The 18,469-nt window shown below is 41.8% G+C and overlaps 2 protein-coding genes and 1 long non-coding RNA gene across 4 annotated transcripts; 2 read left to right on the plus strand and 1 right to left on the minus strand.

The window, feature by feature from the left end:
* The first annotated feature begins 225 nt into the window (after positions 1 to 225).
* On the plus strand, positions 226 to 8,129 carry LOC111855378 (XK-related protein 5-like). Of its 2 annotated transcripts, XM_023834341.2 has the most exons (8): positions 474 to 516; positions 2,276 to 2,321; positions 2,579 to 2,762; positions 2,873 to 3,057; positions 4,035 to 4,247; positions 5,397 to 5,566; positions 5,995 to 6,106; positions 6,502 to 8,129. In XM_023834341.2, the coding sequence occupies exons 2-8, from the start codon at positions 2,276 to 2,278 to the stop codon at positions 7,404 to 7,406; spliced, it is 1,815 nt and encodes a 604-aa protein (XP_023690109.1). In that variant the 5' UTR covers positions 474 to 516; the 3' UTR covers positions 7,407 to 8,129. The 2 variants fall into 2 exon arrangements, with proteins under 2 accessions (XP_023690108.1, XP_023690109.1); XM_023834340.2 differs by lacking the exon at positions 2,276 to 2,321 and having other exon boundaries at positions 226 to 516.
* LOC111855381 (uncharacterized) lies at positions 5,562 to 9,732 on the minus strand. The gene is made up of 3 exons (XR_002840882.2): positions 9,615 to 9,732; positions 8,467 to 8,634; positions 5,562 to 5,634 (listed from the first exon to the last, which is right to left on the minus strand). It is a non-coding gene; the product is annotated as an uncharacterized lncRNA (long non-coding RNA).
* LOC111855380 (translocating chain-associated membrane protein 2) lies at positions 9,160 to 15,392 on the plus strand. The gene is made up of 11 exons (XM_023834343.2): positions 9,160 to 9,373; positions 10,950 to 11,013; positions 11,941 to 12,050; positions 12,500 to 12,616; positions 12,782 to 12,840; positions 12,943 to 13,027; positions 13,376 to 13,446; positions 13,730 to 13,834; positions 13,950 to 14,093; positions 14,232 to 14,389; positions 14,486 to 15,392. Exons 1-11 carry the CDS (start codon positions 9,254 to 9,256, stop codon positions 14,557 to 14,559), a joined length of 1,107 nt encoding a protein of 368 aa, XP_023690111.1. The 5' UTR covers positions 9,160 to 9,253; the 3' UTR covers positions 14,560 to 15,392.
* The last annotated feature ends 3,077 nt before the right edge of the window (positions 15,393 to 18,469 follow it).

Consider the following 18,469-nt stretch of genomic DNA (forward strand, 5'->3'; position numbering starts at 1 on the left):
GAAATCGGAGTGAGTTTCATATTTGTAAAAACTGTAAAATGTAACTGCGATGATTGCATTAGTAACTTATCGGTTTTCAAAGTTGTCTTTTGCTTCAAAATACTTATAATCTATTGTAAGTAATACTTGGTGGTCATTAAGGTCAAATGCATCTGCCCCCCCTAACAGAACGACTGGCCCCAGTCTGCCCCTCAGTTGAAATGGTCTCGAACCGCCACTGCATGGTGAGTGCATGGTGACGATGGGTTTGAGGAGCAGTACCGAAGGTAAAGAGCTGCTGCTTTAACTCCAAAAGGGTGACGTCGGACTATTGACGGAAGCAGAGGAGACATACTGCAGAAAATGTCCACGACTGGGATTAACGGTGAAAATATCATCTGTGAATTTTTATCATGAAAGAGCATACGAACGCCCAAGATATGCAGACAGCAGATCGCAAGGTGCGCTGGACTGCCTGGTGCCAAGTTATTCTTTTCGGGTGGACTGTAGTGATTATCCTGGCTGAGAGAACCGCACGTAAGTGTTCCTTCTAGGCTTCTACAGAAAATAAAGCATTAAACTCAGATTGCCAGCGGACTGTGTTAAATTCCAGGTAGTTTAATGTACTGTTCTATTCATATTATTGGTCTATTCCACACATTTTACAGCTTGTGAAAATAGACTTGTGAAATGATTCATATCAACGTGACCACACGTTGATATGAATATTTTAAATTGTAGAATCTAACTCACAGATTTAAATGCGCGATAAAAATGTGTATTCACGGGGAGTTGCAAAATTGTACGTTTTGAAAGCGCAATGCGTCGTAATGCTAAATGAGTGCTTTTTTGGATTCTTGGCAATGTGATGGCGCAAGGGGCGTTCCCTGCCGTCTTTTCTCACGGATGCTGTACATCTGCACAGATAGCGGACGAGGCTCTAAAACAGTCTGTGCAAATGGTGCATTGACAAGAGAGTGCTCACATACCATCAAGTTAATCATTGTCAGAATAGGAAAATCGTCGTTTTTTTAAAAAAAAAATATATTACTGTTTACATATTTATTAATATATAATAGTGTAATGTGTCGGTGTTTTAAAAGACTTAACACTGCCAGGAGAATTTAAGAAATCTACATATCATTTAAAATAACATAAATTATTCATATGTCTATATATGGCCAAAGTGCTGCGTGAACGTTACAGTTTGTTTATTCTCTTTTTTGTTGAAGCAAATCATTAACCGCCCAGAAATGTTGCAGTACTTTGTTGTTACAAGCTATCTGTGAAAACAATACAAATGACCTATGACTGAGCAAAATCCAAACCTCTGAGCATATATTATCTTGCCAGAACAATACTGGATTTAGTTTGCTAAAATGCTAAATATTATGCGATGGATTCAGTTTATTGCATAGAAACATCATATTCTTGGAAAAACAGCAGAAATGTGATGCAATTTTCCTTGCAAACTGGACAATGAACTGGCATCCTTATAATAAGAAGTAGATACTGAATCCCAGCAACTGAAATCAGCACACAGAACCACCATCAAAAATATGGAGATACAGTCTAGAATTACAGATCAAATCACAGGAGCAGAAAAATTATATATAGATCTAACAATACATTTTCCATAACCACTATAGTATATTTTCCATAACCACATATTCAGTAAAAGGTCACAGTAATCCTGGAGCCTAACCCTTGAAGCACAAAGCAGAGGACAGCCTGAATGGAATGACAGTCTGTGACAGGGAAGCAGGGCCAGCCGCCCTATAGGTGACATGGGCGATCATCTAGGGCAACATTTGATTAGGGGATGCAAAAGAGAGAGTGAAAAAATCAGAGGAAATATCTCCGGTTGTGTTTTGCAACATTGCAGTTACTTACATTAGTTTTAATAGTTCACTACTGTATGGGAGCTAACTAGTTAGCAGCCAGACACCCTGTGCTACTGGAATGTGTTTAATATAAATGAACTGACAGAATTTGTTTTCTGCGGCTCTAGGAGGGGGTTCGCTCAGCAAAATCTTGCCTAGAGCAGCAGAACTCCCAGGGCCGTCCCTGCAGGGAACACACACAGCTGGACTACATACACAATATATATGCGGTATAACCAGGGGTGAGGTGCTAAGCGTGCAGTTATACACACATTTAGGGTGAAGTTTAGCACACTATTAGCATATTAGCAACATGCTCTGCATTTTTGCATAATATAGTACTCTGTGGTACTTGATATAATATATTATTTACTGGCTCTTTCTATTAATTGAGAAAAGTTTGATTTTTACAGATGGGACTATTTTTGCTGTACGTCAAGTCAAGTCAAGTCAAGTCAAGTGGGCTTCATTGTCACACCACCCATATTCAGGTTTAACATTCCAAAATTCCTCCATGGCTACATACATATAGCAAGTGGGGGGGGGGGGTCCACAATCTTTAAAGTGCAAACAAAACATGACAGTATGAAACGAGAGAGTGGATACAAGGGTTTGTATACATGATGCATTTTTGTCTCTCTGTTGCTAATACTTTATAACAAAGATCATTTTAATGACCCCGAAGCTAAAAATGACATTGTTTTGTCTTTTGATAGTGATCTACTGTGTGGTGTACTACCTATGGCACACCCACTTTAAGAGGGCTGTGCTGACCTTTGGCCTGGTTGTACCTGGGACAGTGGTTCAAGTGCTGAGTTTCAAGTGGTATCGTGAAGATGGAGCCCAGCAGAAGTGTTGCCTTCGCTTCGTACACATCCTGCACCTTGGTATCTTCAAAAGGTCAGCTCGACTGTCCTCTGCTTCTAACCACTGTGCGATGGCCAGCTGCAGAAAAGCTGCATCCACTATGCAACCGTAAGGCATGTCTCTGGTTTGCCCCCTGTTGGCAGGCTGTGGGACTGCATGTGGTGTCTGTGGCATTCGCCAGAGTCAGGAGATGGGCTTAGTGCCATTGTAATGCAGCAGGCTGATGTTTCCGCCCTCCGTCTGTTAGAGGCACTGTTGCTAACCCTTCCACAGACTGTTCTGCAAACCTACATCCTCCTCACCACTGATGAAGGAATTCTTTCCCCAGGTATGTAGTTCACTATTAAATACTTTACATTTCACATTTAGGATGACTTACACTAGAGGGAGGGGTTACAATTTATGTGTGACTTTTGGGATTCAAACCCACAACCTTTGTGTTGTTAGTGGAATGCTCCATGTCATAGTGTAAAAGTTATAAAACTAGGAAGTACTGTGCTTAAAATATGTTAAAAAAAATATATAAAAGTGCTGAGGAAAAGCTTCAATCAAGTGACATCCCAGAATGTTAGTCCTGTTATTTGGGACTGAGATTGCATACTTCCAATGATACTTTAAAACCATAGATTGTTTAAATTTGTTAATTAAAGAACTGGTATCTCTGGGTAGCCAGACGTTCCTTGAGTGTTAACGTTTCACATTAGTGCCTATTAGTGCCTATTAGGCATTCAGTCATCGTACGTCATCCACCCAGAAGTGGTTGTCCAGTGCAGGGTTGTGATGTTTTGGAAACAAAGATGTAGCAGTATTAATTAAGATTAACATTACTAATCCTGTAACTATGACCAAGATAAGCAGTTTATATTACTGATATAAAATACCCTCCATTTCTTAGTGTTGGACTACTTACACTATACAATAGCTAATTTTGTAATATGTAATATGTAATATGTCTAAAAATGATCTTCGATACTTTACCACAGACACTGTATCATTCATGTCCTGTGTAAATTATTTGTAAATGCCGGATGAATCACTTGTAAAGATCTTCTATTATAAACACTGGATGAATCACTCACAAAGATCTTCTTTCCACAAAAAAACTGAACATCAATAGATATGAAGTTAAAAAACTGTTGCAATATGCTTCCATTTGTCAGCATACATATGCAGCACTTTTGCACTGTTATTGTATGCAGACTTGTTGACTTCTCATCTCCTGAAAACAAAGCAATTATATCCTTCCTAAGGGTCATACCCGCATACGTGTGCCATCTGTGTCTCGGTGCTGCCCCCTTTCTGCAGTGTTCGTGTGCTGCACGCTCTGCCTGCTTTCCACTTCCTGGGCGCTTGTGCTGTATAGCCGAGCCTGCTCCCTGGTCCGGCCTGGGCACCTGCCCATGCCTCCCGCCGCCCTGCTCTGCCAGCTGCTGTGGAGGGCGAGCATGCTGGGTGCCCGGATAGCCAGCCTCATGTTCTTCATGAGGGTCTTCTGTGGATGGATCTGTGGCGTTATAGGTGAGGCCAAGTGTCACCTCTTTCTGCACGCGCTATGGTGGTGAAGAGCAATTTAAATATAAGACTTAATGGTGTAATATCCAGCATTAGATATTTTAAATGGTGTGGCCCTGTGAGTTAGGACTCTGTACCCATGATCCTAAAGTCGCCAGTTAAAATCTTGCAGTCTGCAGAGTGATGTCACTGTTGGGCCCTTGAGCAAGGCCCTTAACCCCAATTGCTCCAGGGACACTGGCCAGCCCTGTTCTCTTGTCCTCACTTGCAATGGATAAAAGAATCTGCCAAATTAATGTAGTGTAAATTAATGAAAGTAAATAAAACATCAGTTTAAGTAAATTTTAGTCATTAGTAGGTACTGGTACGTGAGAGACACTCTAGTTCAGTGCTTGAAGTTGATGACCTTTATTTTTTTTAATTGCATGATACCTTGTTAGATATGGGAGAAAGTGTGTTTTTTAGGAAGTGGGTTAAATAAGGCGGCAAGGCCCTCTGCTCACCTGTACCCAGTTAAGTTTAGTTTAGAAAGTTAGTTTTGGCTTTGAGAGGGAATGAGACAGACTGGGAGCAATGGCCCGGATCTCGGGGGTTTCTTGTTTCTGTATCTTTTGATGGAGGGTAAAGCAGTTATTTTTGTGTGTTTGCTCTGTTTGCCTACCCGCTTCTGTGCTCAGGGTGCGATTAAAAGTCCTCTTTAAAGCTCATTAAAATCCCCACACCCCAGTCCTAGCGTCTGTTTACCAAGAAACCTTTTTTACCACACCTCCTGTCAGGTGTTATTGTTTTTAACACAATTTTACAGTATGTTAAAGTATTAATCTGGTTTATTAAACTGTTGCTCCAGTTACTTATTTAATTATCCAATATATGATATTTGTAATGTTCTTTGATTGGTTATAAACATTACTGCCAATATCTGTAGTTTAAAGTGTAATACCAAGAATGCCAGGTGTGTCCACAATTTTGGCCACTAGGATGGATGGATGGATAGATAGAGTATTTGTGATATAGCCAATCCTTTATGAGAGCATTGAGATTGATAGAGCATTGAGTTTTATCTTTAGAGCAGCATCTCATTGCCAAATGCACCATGCTGGGACCAGTCTAGGGAACCTACAGTCATAGTTCCATCTATTCTCTCTGCACTGTAAGGTTTCCATTGGCTGATTGCGTCCCTGTGGCTCGTAACTCAGCAAACTGACATCTGCAGCAGCCCTTGGCGATGGCACCTCTTCAACTGCGCGCTGGGAGCCATGCATGTCTTCTTCTTTCTGAATGTGAAAGACGGGCCCTCCAGGTTCCGCATTTCCAGCTTTTATCTGGTGGGTTGCAGTGACCTTCTCTCTCCTTGTCTTCAGGGCAAACCTTGGATGCTTGGGTGAGGCTAATGCTAAAGCAAAAGAAAATGTCAGCCTAGTCAGGCAATCCAGCTGAACAAAAGAGGCAATACTACGCTAGAAATGTGGAATATCCCACCCTCCTGCTTTTGAATTGCTGGGTTTGGGGAAACCACCAAACAATCACCTGTTATCGTAGTTCTGCTTTTGATTTGGCTGAAAGATTATATTTCTTTAACTTCTTACTCTTGTGGGTAACCCAGTGGCCAAGATGACTGGAATTACTTTCACTTTCATTTTGTAAATGTTCTAATTTATGCATGTAGTATATCTATTTCATTATGGAGTCAGTTTAATGGGCTATATACACGTCTGCTATAGGAAACAATGTCCTCTTCCTCTTTCCGTCACAGGTAATGCTGCTGGAGAATGCTGCACTCCTGTTATTGGCCTCTGATTTTCTCAGCGAGGCCACATGGGACAGCATGGGTGTGCCCGCTGCAGTGTTTTGCAGCTTCCTCTTGGGTAAGTTAGTGGGTACAGTGTGAATCCACAAAACATCTAGTTTACAAGGGGCCACAGACCTTATTGTGCACATAGAGGTACCAATTGGTCAGAAAGAATTTCATATGAGTCTAGAGGGAATGATAAAAGAAGAAAAGCCCTCAGAATATGTGCCACTGGAATCTCCTATGCCTGATAGCTGCAGAATTATTTAATAGAGGGAAAAGCTTCCTCTAGTCCCCCAAGTGGATACGTTGGGTAGTACAACCCTTTGCTGTTGGAAGCTTCTCTGCATACATAGCTCCTACTAATAAAATGCATCTGTATGCTTAATTCACATGTTATATCAAAAGCATGAAATTAAATTTTGATTTTTGTCTCATCTTCTCTTCACCACCAATGGATGCCTATTGTAGGTATAACATCACTGGTCTTGTATTACCGCTTTCTTCACCCTAAGTCTACAGAGATCTCGCACAATCTGTGGAATGGACACTTGGGGATAGCTTGTTTGAGAGGAGAGTCTTCTTTCTCTCTGGGAGACAAGATGGCGGTTGTGCCTTCCGTCCCATCGCAAGGCAACATTCCTCTCACTGCTGTGGCCAGAGACATGGTGGAACATTCCGGAACCTGTGGCGCAGAGTCCGCCATGCAGGATGGGCACCATCACTGGCTGCTTATCCGCCTGGCCCTGAAGACAGGAAACCTGGCTAAAATAAACATAGCTTATGGGTACGGGGAGGTGGCTGCCATGATAGACACTATGGAGATGCCGGAGATGAAAGACGTGGAGTCTCAGCCACCAGAGTCAGAGTCAAAGGATGGCATCATGCCCCTCTCGGAAGGGAAGGAGAACTTCCAGAGTGTCAGTGAACCTTCGTTCACAAGCGATCTGACAGGTGACGAGGAAGAGGAAGACGAAGATCTAGAGACGGAGAGTCCATTGCCGTCTCCTGTGTTTGATTATAGGAGAGGATCTCCAGAGGGAAAATCAGTGTTGGAGGAGAACCTGGAGCCCAGGTATTGCCCCACAGAATCTACCACCACCCTGTATTTCAGCGCCGATCCCCAGTCCCCCGGAAGTGCCAGTTATCTTGGCTTGGACAGGGACTCGGCAGCGGAGAACATGGGAGATACAAGCCCCATGTCGGGTGATGCAGGTCTGCAAGCAGAGGCCAGAGAATTGCCCAACAGGGTGAACCCCAGGTGCAGATCTCCCCCGAAAACAGAAACCAGGACCCCAGAGCCTATGAGTCCTCGTTTTCTCATCCCCAGGCGGCAGGTGGTTTTGTCTTGGAAAGACAAACCTGAGAGATTTTAAAAAATGTTTTTAAAAAAAGTCCGTTAAGTGTAATGGAAGCGTGAAGGGCTGTGCACAAGCTAATAACCTCGCATGTTTGCGACCAGTATTTTTAGATGGACACTAGGCAAATTTGGTAATATCTGACTTTGAGGTCTTTTATATTAACATATTATTTAAAACTTAGTAATAATTCTTAGTCTTTTAAATGTACTTTTTAAACTTATACAACAATATGTTCTTTTTTTCCAGCATTTAATCACTTGAGACAAATTTTAACCCGATAAAATCTGTTTGCCCTGGCATAGAGCCGAGCCAGTGGAGCATAGGACACAATGTAGGGACACTCTGGATGGGCAGCCTACCTTCACGAAATCACACACTACAGACTGAGACTGTCAGAAAGCTGCACAAACAGCTTGGCACACAGAGATGGGATTCAAACAAAGCAACCTGGAGGTGTGAGTCTACTTCACGAAATCGCACACTACAGACTGAGACTGTCAGAAAGCTGCACAAACAGCTTGGCACACAGAGATGGGATTCAAACAAAGCAACCTGGAGGTGTGAGTCTATTTTAAGGCTGTGTGCAGTCGGTGCTCTACGTCATTGTAAATATAATGTGATAGACAATAAAAATGTGGTAGTAAGGACATTCACGTGAAAAACATCATTTTAAAATATGTGTGTAATGTTATTTAAAACATTTGTTATTTTGAACCAAGTAAAACATATTGAGTCATACTGTTCTATTTTTTTGATTGTCATGGGTTATACTTTAACTTTAATGTAACAGGTGCTTCTGTCCAAAGGCACGTGAAGCAATTAACACATTGCAAACATACGGCTGTCAAGAAGTGAGTTAGGTATAAATGCAGCTTTCGATGAAAGCCCAGTTACAAATGTAAGCGGTACTGGAACAAAAGCTACACACCATTTTCCAATAAATCAAGAACCTAATAAGACTGTTATTCAACGAGCAGGAAATGCAACATTAAGAACGTTCAAGGAAGATGGAGTGGTATAAGAACATAAGAACATAATTGAATTGCTGGGTCTGGGGAAACCACCAAACAATCACCTGTCACGCTAGTGGAGGTATTCCTGGAACACCTTGGGTCTTGAGGCGTTTCTTGAAGGTGGGGATGGAGTCTGATGACAGTAGATGGTTCCATAGCTCATCCACCATCAAAGAACCACGCATGGGACTCTCAGCATGGTGGAGGGATCGCCAGTTGGCGTTGGTTTGCTGATCGGTGAGGGCAAGATGGGACATTTTTAGGTCCTTTATATATTATTTTTAAGTCATATTTTGATGTATAGCATCACAATCCGCCATTGTTGCATCATAACCATCTGAACTGAGTTTTAATAAACCCACAATGCAATTAATACAGAAAAATGTATTTTACTGTAAAACGATACTTCTGAGTGTCTTGGGTACTGCCATCCAGGTTAATTGAGCACTTTGAACACATTAATTGCTGTTATCCGCAAATTAATAATTTCATATTCTTTTTAAACTATTAGCTTCCTCTCCCAGGTTCCATATTAAGTTTTCACATGATTATGTTTGGAATTAAGATTTAGACTAAATACAGACTAAATACAATTTAAAAATTCTTAAAGAAATCAGTTGCAGCTTTTTGCGACGAATGCCAGAAGAAAATTCTAAAAGAAAATGTCTTTTTAATTGATGTACATTAACTGGGACCTCTTGCGGCAAATAATGTACGCCTCACCTTTAATAAGGATATTCCCCTTTAAGACACAGTGCGCACGCGCGCATAGACAAACTATTCTGCCTCCTCAACTTCGCAGAAAGTTTTACAGAAAAGAAAAAGGGGAGATAAAGCGGCGGCGCTGAAATGGCATTCCGCAGGAGGAGCAAAAGCTACCCTTTCTTCAGTCAAGAGTTTTTCATTCAGAATCATGCGGACTTGGTCTTTTGCTTGGTGGTTTTAATTCTAATTGGATTGATGTTTGAGGTGAGATTTCTGATCGCATTTTTCTCTTTCGTGCACAGGAATGTTAGCCTGTATGTAGATGACTCTGAAGGGTAGGGCCACTTACGAGTCAGATATGCTCGGCAAACCATGCACGATTATAAAGATTAAAAAAAAATGATTTAGTATGATTTAAATTATACTTCCTGACCCTTAAACTTGTTGCAAAACAGTATGCAGCTGCAAACATTGCATTAAGATGACAATGTTGTTGGAAGCGTACCGTCCTCCAGCGTTTAGGCAATGAGATGCAAGTAGGTAATGGAAATCTGAAATAATCACGCCTGAGGTAAGATGCGTGGCTGGATTCGTGCTAAAACTGCGATTAGGCTGCATGCATTTCGTCTCTACCGGTATTAATATGCAAGGAACTAGGTGACGTCGTTAATTAGGCAGATAAAGCGCAGTTCAAAGGTTACTGTAACAGATTCTGCTCTTTTGGAGGAAAAAAGTTTATTAAGCTGAAGCTTTTTAATGGGAACCTTATCACTGCCCCATAGTAACAAGTAAGAGCTGATGGCTCGATCAGACTATAAACTATACATTTGGTTCCCGTAGAGTGTCATAAGCACTTTTCTTTCTTTCTCTTATAATGCCGATTGACCTTCGAAATCCGCAGTGGTGTTTAAACCATTTTCTTGTTAATACAGGTCGTGTTTAAAATGATCTGTATCAGGACATGTCATCCGCCTTGTGGAGCGTCTGATTTCTGTCCTGAACAAGTGCCACGTCTCAGTCTGCGAACTTGGTTAAGGCCTCGAACCGGAAAACCTTCTCTTTTTTAAGAACAGGATCGTAAAGCCATTTATTCATAAACTGAACTGTCTTAACTGCTGATGCAAGCTTGTCGGAGACGGAGTGTCATCTTTATAACGTGCATTTTGAAATTTGCTCTGCTCTCCCCTTAATTGGCAGTGTGTTAATCTATTCTTTGTTAGTATCTGAATGATTACGCGATGTGTGAATAATATATATTTTTAAAGAAAGTTTCCCGGATTAATAAAATTAGCCAATGTAGGACCTTGTACAATTTGAAAAAGAAATAATTTAACGTATGTACCCCTCCCCCACAGAGGGTTAATACAATGTAATATACAGTACAATGTGTTATGTTTGTGTATGTATGTATATATAGTTGTGGGACTTAGAACTACATTTTCAATCATTTTCAAGCTTACCCTTTTCTTTTGAAGCTTGTTAGTTGTTTGCTATGCTGATTATATTTTTGTATGCCTTTGTGCCATGTATAAATTTCTGGCAAACGTGTATGCATTATGACTTTCAGACTGATTATGTCCAGTGATGGTCATAATCTGTTAGCTGCTGAAGTCTGTAAGCCCCCACCCCCCACCATGTGTTATACTTATTGAAATGGATTAAACTTTTGCTGTATTTGGAATGAAATCGGAACAATTGCCTAAACCGACATTCTTCTGGGTACTGCATCTGAGGTGGCAAAAACTGTTCAAGAAATGAAGAATCTCTATAGCACTGTCCCATACCTTATATTTTTTGATCATTGTTGGAAACCAGTTAAAATGTGTCTGATCTCTTTCAGGCAACCGCAAAAACAGCTTTCCTCTTTATTCTTCCTCAGTACAACACCACCACTTTTCTTCCAGGTTAGTATGTTACTGAGCTAGGACTCCTACTTGAATATGTCCCTTAATTCATAGCAACTTATGGGTTCAGCCAACCTCAGACAGTGTTTTACTGACTTTCCGTTTATTAATTTATAGCTACTGACTGACACAGTTAATTTCTGGAATCTTATATCCGTTCATTCCTAGTATGATTTTCTTGTAATTATAAGTTAATTCTGATCTCAGGTTATTCAGGAAGACTTTTCTTCAAAATATCCTTGCATGCACTTAGGCTTTATATTACTGTTTGAACTTAAACCTATTCTTACTTGGCTTCCAGGCCTCAAGGAAGTTTAACCAAATCTACAGTCTCTTGCCAAAACTTTGGTAGTGTCTGAAGCAACCAGTAAATATCTTGTGTCTAAGGTGTAGGTACACTACTGTGTTATGCACAGAATCAATCTGCTGTATGACTCATAAGTGTGACATTTCAGCCAGTAATCGGACACACTGTAAACATTAGCAGCAGTATCACTGGTGTCATTGTATCGTAAATTCATGCACAGCCTGAAATATTTCTTTAATTTCAGTGTTACACATGGTTTTGTATTTCTTATTTTACTAAGTCAGTTTTTTTGTCAAAATAGATTTACAGTAATTATGTAGCAGAATTCGTTTAGCATATAAACTTACAAAAGGCTTCATCTGTTTATGAGACACTGGTCTTTGTAGTATAATCATCTTGTGTGATGGGATTTAAGAGTTGTGGCCATTCAAGTTTGATCCCAGGCCTATTTCCTCAACCAAAATTAGAGCGTAGTAAAATTCAGGGGCCCAAGTGGGAGACCAGATGATGTTACCTCATAAAGTGGTGCATCTGCCTGTAATGGTCAGAGTTGTTGGGGCCGGCGGGGGTGGTGAAGGTGGCAATTTCTTTACTCATCATAGCATTTTTGGTCTATGCAGAGGGAGAAGAGTCTCTGTATCACTACGGCTGGAGGGACTGTATCACCATCTTCTTCTATTTTCTCATCGCCATCATTCTCCACGCTGTGGTACAGGAGTACGTGTTAGATGTGAGTATGCGTCCCAGTAGTGTCCTGGGCATGTTCCTCAAGAGGTTCAAAATGAACAGATGCTCCTCACTTCACGATGGTTCAGCTTACGATATTTCGACTTTACAATGATGCGATGACGATGCACGTTCAGTAGTCAACTTAGAATTTTGATCTGTTCCTGGGCTAGTGATATGTGCTATGATACTTTCTACTGAGGCTGGCTGTTGGCAACATCTTCCCAGCCACGCTTCCGGTCTCTGTAGCAACCATGTGCGTATTTATTTATTTATCGTATCATATTCAATATGGTATTTCCCACTTAAGATGGGTTCATCAGAATGTAACCTCACCGTAAGTCAAGGAGCACCTGTAAATAAAAAGTACTGGCTTTTGAGTTGTCAAGGTATTGTACTAATTATTTCAGAAGTTTTTGCTGATTTGAATTAATGTGCGTTGACCTCATTTAGAAAGTCAACCGACGACTCCACCTTTCCAAAAGCAAGAACACGAAGTTTAATGAGTCGGGACAACTCTGCGTGTTCCATCTGGTCTCGTCCGTGTGGAGCCTCTATGTTCTCATCACGGTGAGTCCGGGCAGGTCCTTGCAAACTTGAAAACCAAGACCTTCATCAAAAAACTGGAAGGATCCACAATTTCTGCATTTTTTAAAATAGACACATACTGTATTTGTTGTCATCTGTGACATCTTCCCATTTCTCTAAATATTTTTATACCCCCCCCCCCCCCAGGAAGGATACATTCAAAATTTTAGCAGCCTATGGGAGAACTATCCTCATGTTCCCCTCAGGTAAGGACAGCCTTATTACCTTATTGACACAGCTTTTACTTTATGGCCTCGTGTTTGTATTTATTTATTTAATTGCTGTAAATAAGTCACTTCCTCTGCCAGGTTCCAGGTGAAGTTTTTCTACCTCTTCCAGCTGGCATACTGGCTCCATACCCTGCCTGAGCTTTATTTCCAGAAAGTGAGAAAGGTATGTTACCTCTGTATTTGTTACCTCTTTATTATTGTAGAGGTAAATGGCTAATTCTTAATAAACATTCATCTAAGACTTTCTTAGGGCAAGCACAGTTCTGAGATTGGGTTAGGAATTAAACTGGAACTGATAAAAGTATTGGACAGTGTGATGATGTGAAATGAGATGAATGATGGAGGTACCCAGTCAGAGAAGCGGTGTGAAAATGTCCTCATAGATTTATCACCAGAATGTATGCCGGGGCACAGAGGGAATATGATTGAAGGTGTCGACATACATGAGGCTCTGCTGTGGATGGTGTGTGTGTGTGTGCAGCGTTTAATGTGGTCCCCTGCATGCCTCCAGGAGGAGATGCCTCGTCAGCTGGCGTACATCTTGCTGTACCTCCTGCACATCACACTGGCCTACCTCCTTAAGTAAGCAAAGAGTGCAGTAATTCAAATCTGCATTAGTTCAGTGCTTAATGGTTATTGTTTGATGGAGTTCCTGTCCCAATATATGAATGGGCTTCTGGGTTCTTCATCAGAATTATGCAGAAACACGGGATCAGCGTGTGACTACATCAGAGCAGCATGTGAACCAATCAGAATACACACCTGATATGTAGTTTAATATATGTGGAATAGATTCCTGTATTCCTGTTTCTCTGTTTCTGTTTTTACGTTTGGTTTCTCTTTTCCTGTTTGCGTACCCCTGCAGTCTGACACGAGTAGGCTTGGTGCTACTCTTCCTGCAGTATCTATCCGAGTTAGGCTTCCATGTCTCCCGGCTGTTCTACTTCATCGACGAGAACCATCACAAGCTGTGAGTGACCGACTTGGTGGCTCTGTCTCAGTGTCTTGACCCAGTCGGTACTGACCTGCGGCTTGCCTCTCCTAAAACATTCAGCGAGAGTTTTGTCAAATGATATCGTCAACAGATTTGATGTGTGGGCCGTGAGCTTTGTGTTCACCCGCATGGTGACCCTGACCTTGACGGTTCTGGCGGTGGGTTTCGGGTTGGCGCGGGCGGAAAACCAGGGCTTGGACTTGGAAGCAGGGAATTTCAACACCATTCTAATCAGGTGCGATCCACAGTTACCAGGGCTATCAGAAACCAACACCTCTGTCCATCTTCCTCCTGGCTTCTGACAAATGTTCTGCTTCCTCTTGCCCTTCGGGTTGACATCTCCTTCTCCTTTGCTTGTCTTTTGCTTCTGAAGGCTAACAGTACTCCTGACCGTGTGCTTCACCCAAGCCTGGCTCCTATGGAAGTTCATCCGCTTCCAGCTCCGGCGGTGGCGGGAATATCGGCGGGAGCAGCCAGCGCGCAAACGGCTGGCGCCTAAGCTTCCCCTGCGGACACTCAAGCGGGACGTAGGTAAGCTCCTAGCTAATGATGCAGACCTTTAGCCCCGTAGCTTCCTTGCTAAGTTCGGCTAACCGTCTTACCCTTATGTGTTGCCACACTTGCCAGGACATCACGAAAATGGCATTATCAAGGCGGAGAACGGAGCCTCTCCACGAACCAAAAAGATCAAAGCTCCCTAACTCCTGTCGTCCTGTGCTGGACCCGATTTGTGCCTTATGAATGCAATAGGAGACTGGTTTATCGTTTTAATACCTGCCTGGATGTCTGAAGATGTGGCAGGTGCCAGACCTCTGGGGAATTGAGAGCCATATTGGGAACGGTATCCAATTCCCCCACTCTGACAGATATTTCATTCTCTCATCAGTATTTTTCATGTCAATACGCCTGGCTGTTTTCTAAAGTTCCCTGTAGTCTTTTTTTAAAAATGTTGGTCATACTGTGTTGTCATTTTACCTTTTCAGTACCTTTTTAAAAAAAAAAAAACACAAAAATTTGTATACTATACCTGTAAGCACTTTTTCCGTGTTTCACCCCACATGTCCCAATATTAGTGTGAACCTTTCCAGCTGTAATGGCAAAGCAGGAGAAGAGGGTAGGAATTATGTGCCCATCCCCCACCCCCAAATGTATGCTTTCTTGCAAGTTCTGGTGCTGCCTAGCGTCTGGGTCCAACAAGGGAAGAGGATTGTCAAGCAGAGCAGCCAAGATGCCTTTCAGGTTTAAATGTCAGCTTGGAGAGCGGGCCATTGCGTCGCTTGCAAGACTATGCAACTTCACAGCCCCCCCACCCCACCTCTGGCCAGTTACAGACCTGCAATGAATGAGTCAGTAAAACAGAACATTTACTGTGACTGAAGTCGACGCGTTGAAGCGTTTGTTTTGAGTAAGTGTGCCTTGTGAAAACTCTGGCAGAGTGTGACTGTTTCATCAGGTGTTTTAAGTATCTGATATCTGATCTTAAAATAAGCACCTTTTCATAGCTTCTGGTAATAAATCTTTAAGAAAAAACAAATGCTTATGTCTGTGAACATTTGTTTAATCTTTACTCTCCTGCAAATCAGTCGCACAGGTTGATTTCATTGTAGCCTTTTTTCATTATAGCAAAATGTCAGAAATGCATAACCTTGGACATATCCATCCATCCATTTTCCACCACTTATCCAGGATCGGTTCGTGGGGGCAGCAGTCTAAGCAGGGATGCCCAGACCTCTTTCTCACCAGCCACCTCCTCCAGCTCCAGCGGGGGAATCCCAAGGTGTTCTCAGACCTGCCGAGAGATATAATCTCTCCAGTGTGTCCTGGGTCTGCCCCGGGCTCTCCTCCCGGTTGAACATGCCCAAAACACCTCCACAGGAAGGCATCCTAGATAGATGCCCGAACCACCTCACCTGGTTCTTTTCGATGCAGAGGAACAGTGACTCTCCGCTCCCAAATGCCTGAGCTCCTCATCCTATCTCTAAGGCTAAGCCCAGACAACCTGTGGAGCAAATTCATTTCTGTTGCTTGTATCTGTAATCTCATTTTTTCAGTCACTACCCAAAGCTCATGATCATAGGTGAGGGAAGGAATGTAAACTGGTAAATTGGAAGCTTTGTCTTCCGGCTCAGCTCTTCTTTTACCATCCATATTGCTGTCGATGCTGCACTGATCCGTCTGTTGATCTCCCACTCATGAACAAGAGCCCGAGATACTTAAACTCCTCTTGAGGCAGCAACTCATCCCCCACCACAAGAGGGCAATCTACTCTTTTCTGGTCAAGAAACTTGGCCTCAGATTGGAGGAGCTGATCCTCATCCTGGTCACCTCACATTCAGTTGCAAACCACCCCAGTGCATACTGCAGGTCATAGCCTGACAACACCAACAGAACCATATTATCTGCAAAAAGCAAAGACGTGATCCTGAAGCCCCCCAACCGGACACCCACATGTCCTTGGCTATGCCTAGATATTCTGTCCATAGAAGTTATAAACAGAATAGGTGAAAAAGGGCAGCCCTGCCGGATTCCAGCACTCACCAGAAATGAGTCTGACACTGCTGGGAATGCAAACCAAACTCTTGCTCCAATAAAACAGGGATTCTGTTTTCAGAATCACTTGAGGTGGCTGCTCATCTAGGACCAATTTGCCTCAGAAATGACCCTATGTTATTTCAGTACCAAAATGTCTAATGATGTCGTTGACCAATTTTTTGTTTGATGTAGCATGTTTTTACCCATTGATCCATTAGATCAAGACTGGATATTTAATAAGAGATGTTCTTTTCATGAGAGTTAAATAAGTCATGGTGTAATACTGTATACAAAATTTGCACGTATTGCTGCAACATCACTGTGGTTTAGGCCTAAACTTTTCTTAGGCCAGTTCAGTCATTGGCTTTATTATGACAGGGTCACTGTGAACCTGGAGTTTCTCTAAGACTGGGTCCACTTTGGATGGAGTACCAGTAACAGGACAGACATTTTAAGAACATAAGAACTATACAAATGAGAGGAGGCCATTCGGCCCATCGAGCTCGCTTGGGGAGAACTTAACTAATAGCTCAGAGTTGTTAAAATCTTATCTAGCTCTGATTTAAAGGAACCCAAGGATTCAGCTTGCACTATGTTATCAGGAAGACTATTCCATACTCTGACTACACACTGTGTAAAGAAGTCCTTCCTTAAATCCAGTTTGAAATGTTCTCCCGCTAATTTCCACCTGTTGTCTTCCTTCATTTTCTAGCCATATTACTGAATGAAACAGCTGTGCTTCACCTTCTGAAGGTTAATAGTTTAAATCCCAATTTCAGTGGAGTTGTAGTATAAACAAGCACCTCAGCCCCTACAACTCCAGGATGCTAGATGCTAGCTGACTCCAAAATTGCTCTCACTTGTATATATGTCTGTGTCTCTCTTAGAGAGCAAGATGGGATATGTGAAAACGGGCATTTTCCCCACAGGGATGAATGAATTCTGTCTGGGACCTTATGTAGTAAAGTACTGCGATTACTATGATACTACAATCACCATATGCTTTCAACAGACATAGGCCAGGTAAGCCAACAAATTCCTCTGACACATCAGCTCAAAGAATGTTTTAGAAGTCAAAAAAACATACAGATGCTTTTCGGCAAACTTGTGACGTGTTCGTGTTTTCCGTAGCTTAGCTCTGTCTTGCTATTCTCCAGTATATACTCTTTATATTTTTGCCTTTTGATGGTGGAGACGTGAACAAATCTCTGCTAAGGCAAAATTCCTGGACGTTGTTCTTGGGTACTATTAACTTCACTGTTATTTCTTCACTTGATTTTGTCAGACAGACCTCACCTGGGACCATTTTACTGGCCCTGTCTCTATTTGGAAAATATGGCTTTGACTAGTTTCTTTGGTGCCCCAAAAGCTAAAAATGGCTTGGAATCCTAAGTTGGCTCCCTGACAGCTGTATGCCTATGATGTATTATCTGACTCATTCGTACGTCACTTTGGTCAAAAGAGTCTGCTATATAAATAAGTGTAAATGGAACCCTTTTAAGAGGACTTGGCCTCAATGACTTAATTCCCCCTGCAGGCACCTTTACACATTTTTGTTTGCTTATTTTGTCCTACTAGATGTGCTTTGATTTTCACTTCCAATCAAATCAACCAAAGTCACTCAAATTTATATTAGGGTGGAATAGACGAAATTAGGCCAAAGTCTTCCAACATCTGGACCTAATTATCTTTTATTTGGGCTGATATAAGTCACAGGGGTTACTTTCTCCCCGAAACATTTCATGAAAGCCGACACTTTGCTTTTGGTAAGCAAATGAAAGCAGATGATTTCATGTTTTTTTTTTTCTTGTGATTCCTTCCATATCCCACAACCAATGAATGCATCTTACCAAAGTCTTTGTGAGAAATGTGCCACTGTGATGAAGATCTATTACAACAACATTGTTTTTTTTCCTGAATTCCTGTTGTATTTTTTTAAAAATTGAAAATACTGATTAAATCTTCTGTCTTTGATGGTGATGACATTCCACATATTCCCTGGTGGTGTGGGTTTCAGTTTTTAAGTTCCTAAATGACTATAAAACACTATTTTTAGAATTTCATGTTTTTGGTACATTA

This window comes from Paramormyrops kingsleyae, chromosome 14 (assembly GCF_048594095.1).
Source record: "Paramormyrops kingsleyae isolate MSU_618 chromosome 14, PKINGS_0.4, whole genome shotgun sequence".
NCBI lineage: Eukaryota > Metazoa > Chordata > Actinopteri > Osteoglossiformes > Mormyridae > Paramormyrops > Paramormyrops kingsleyae.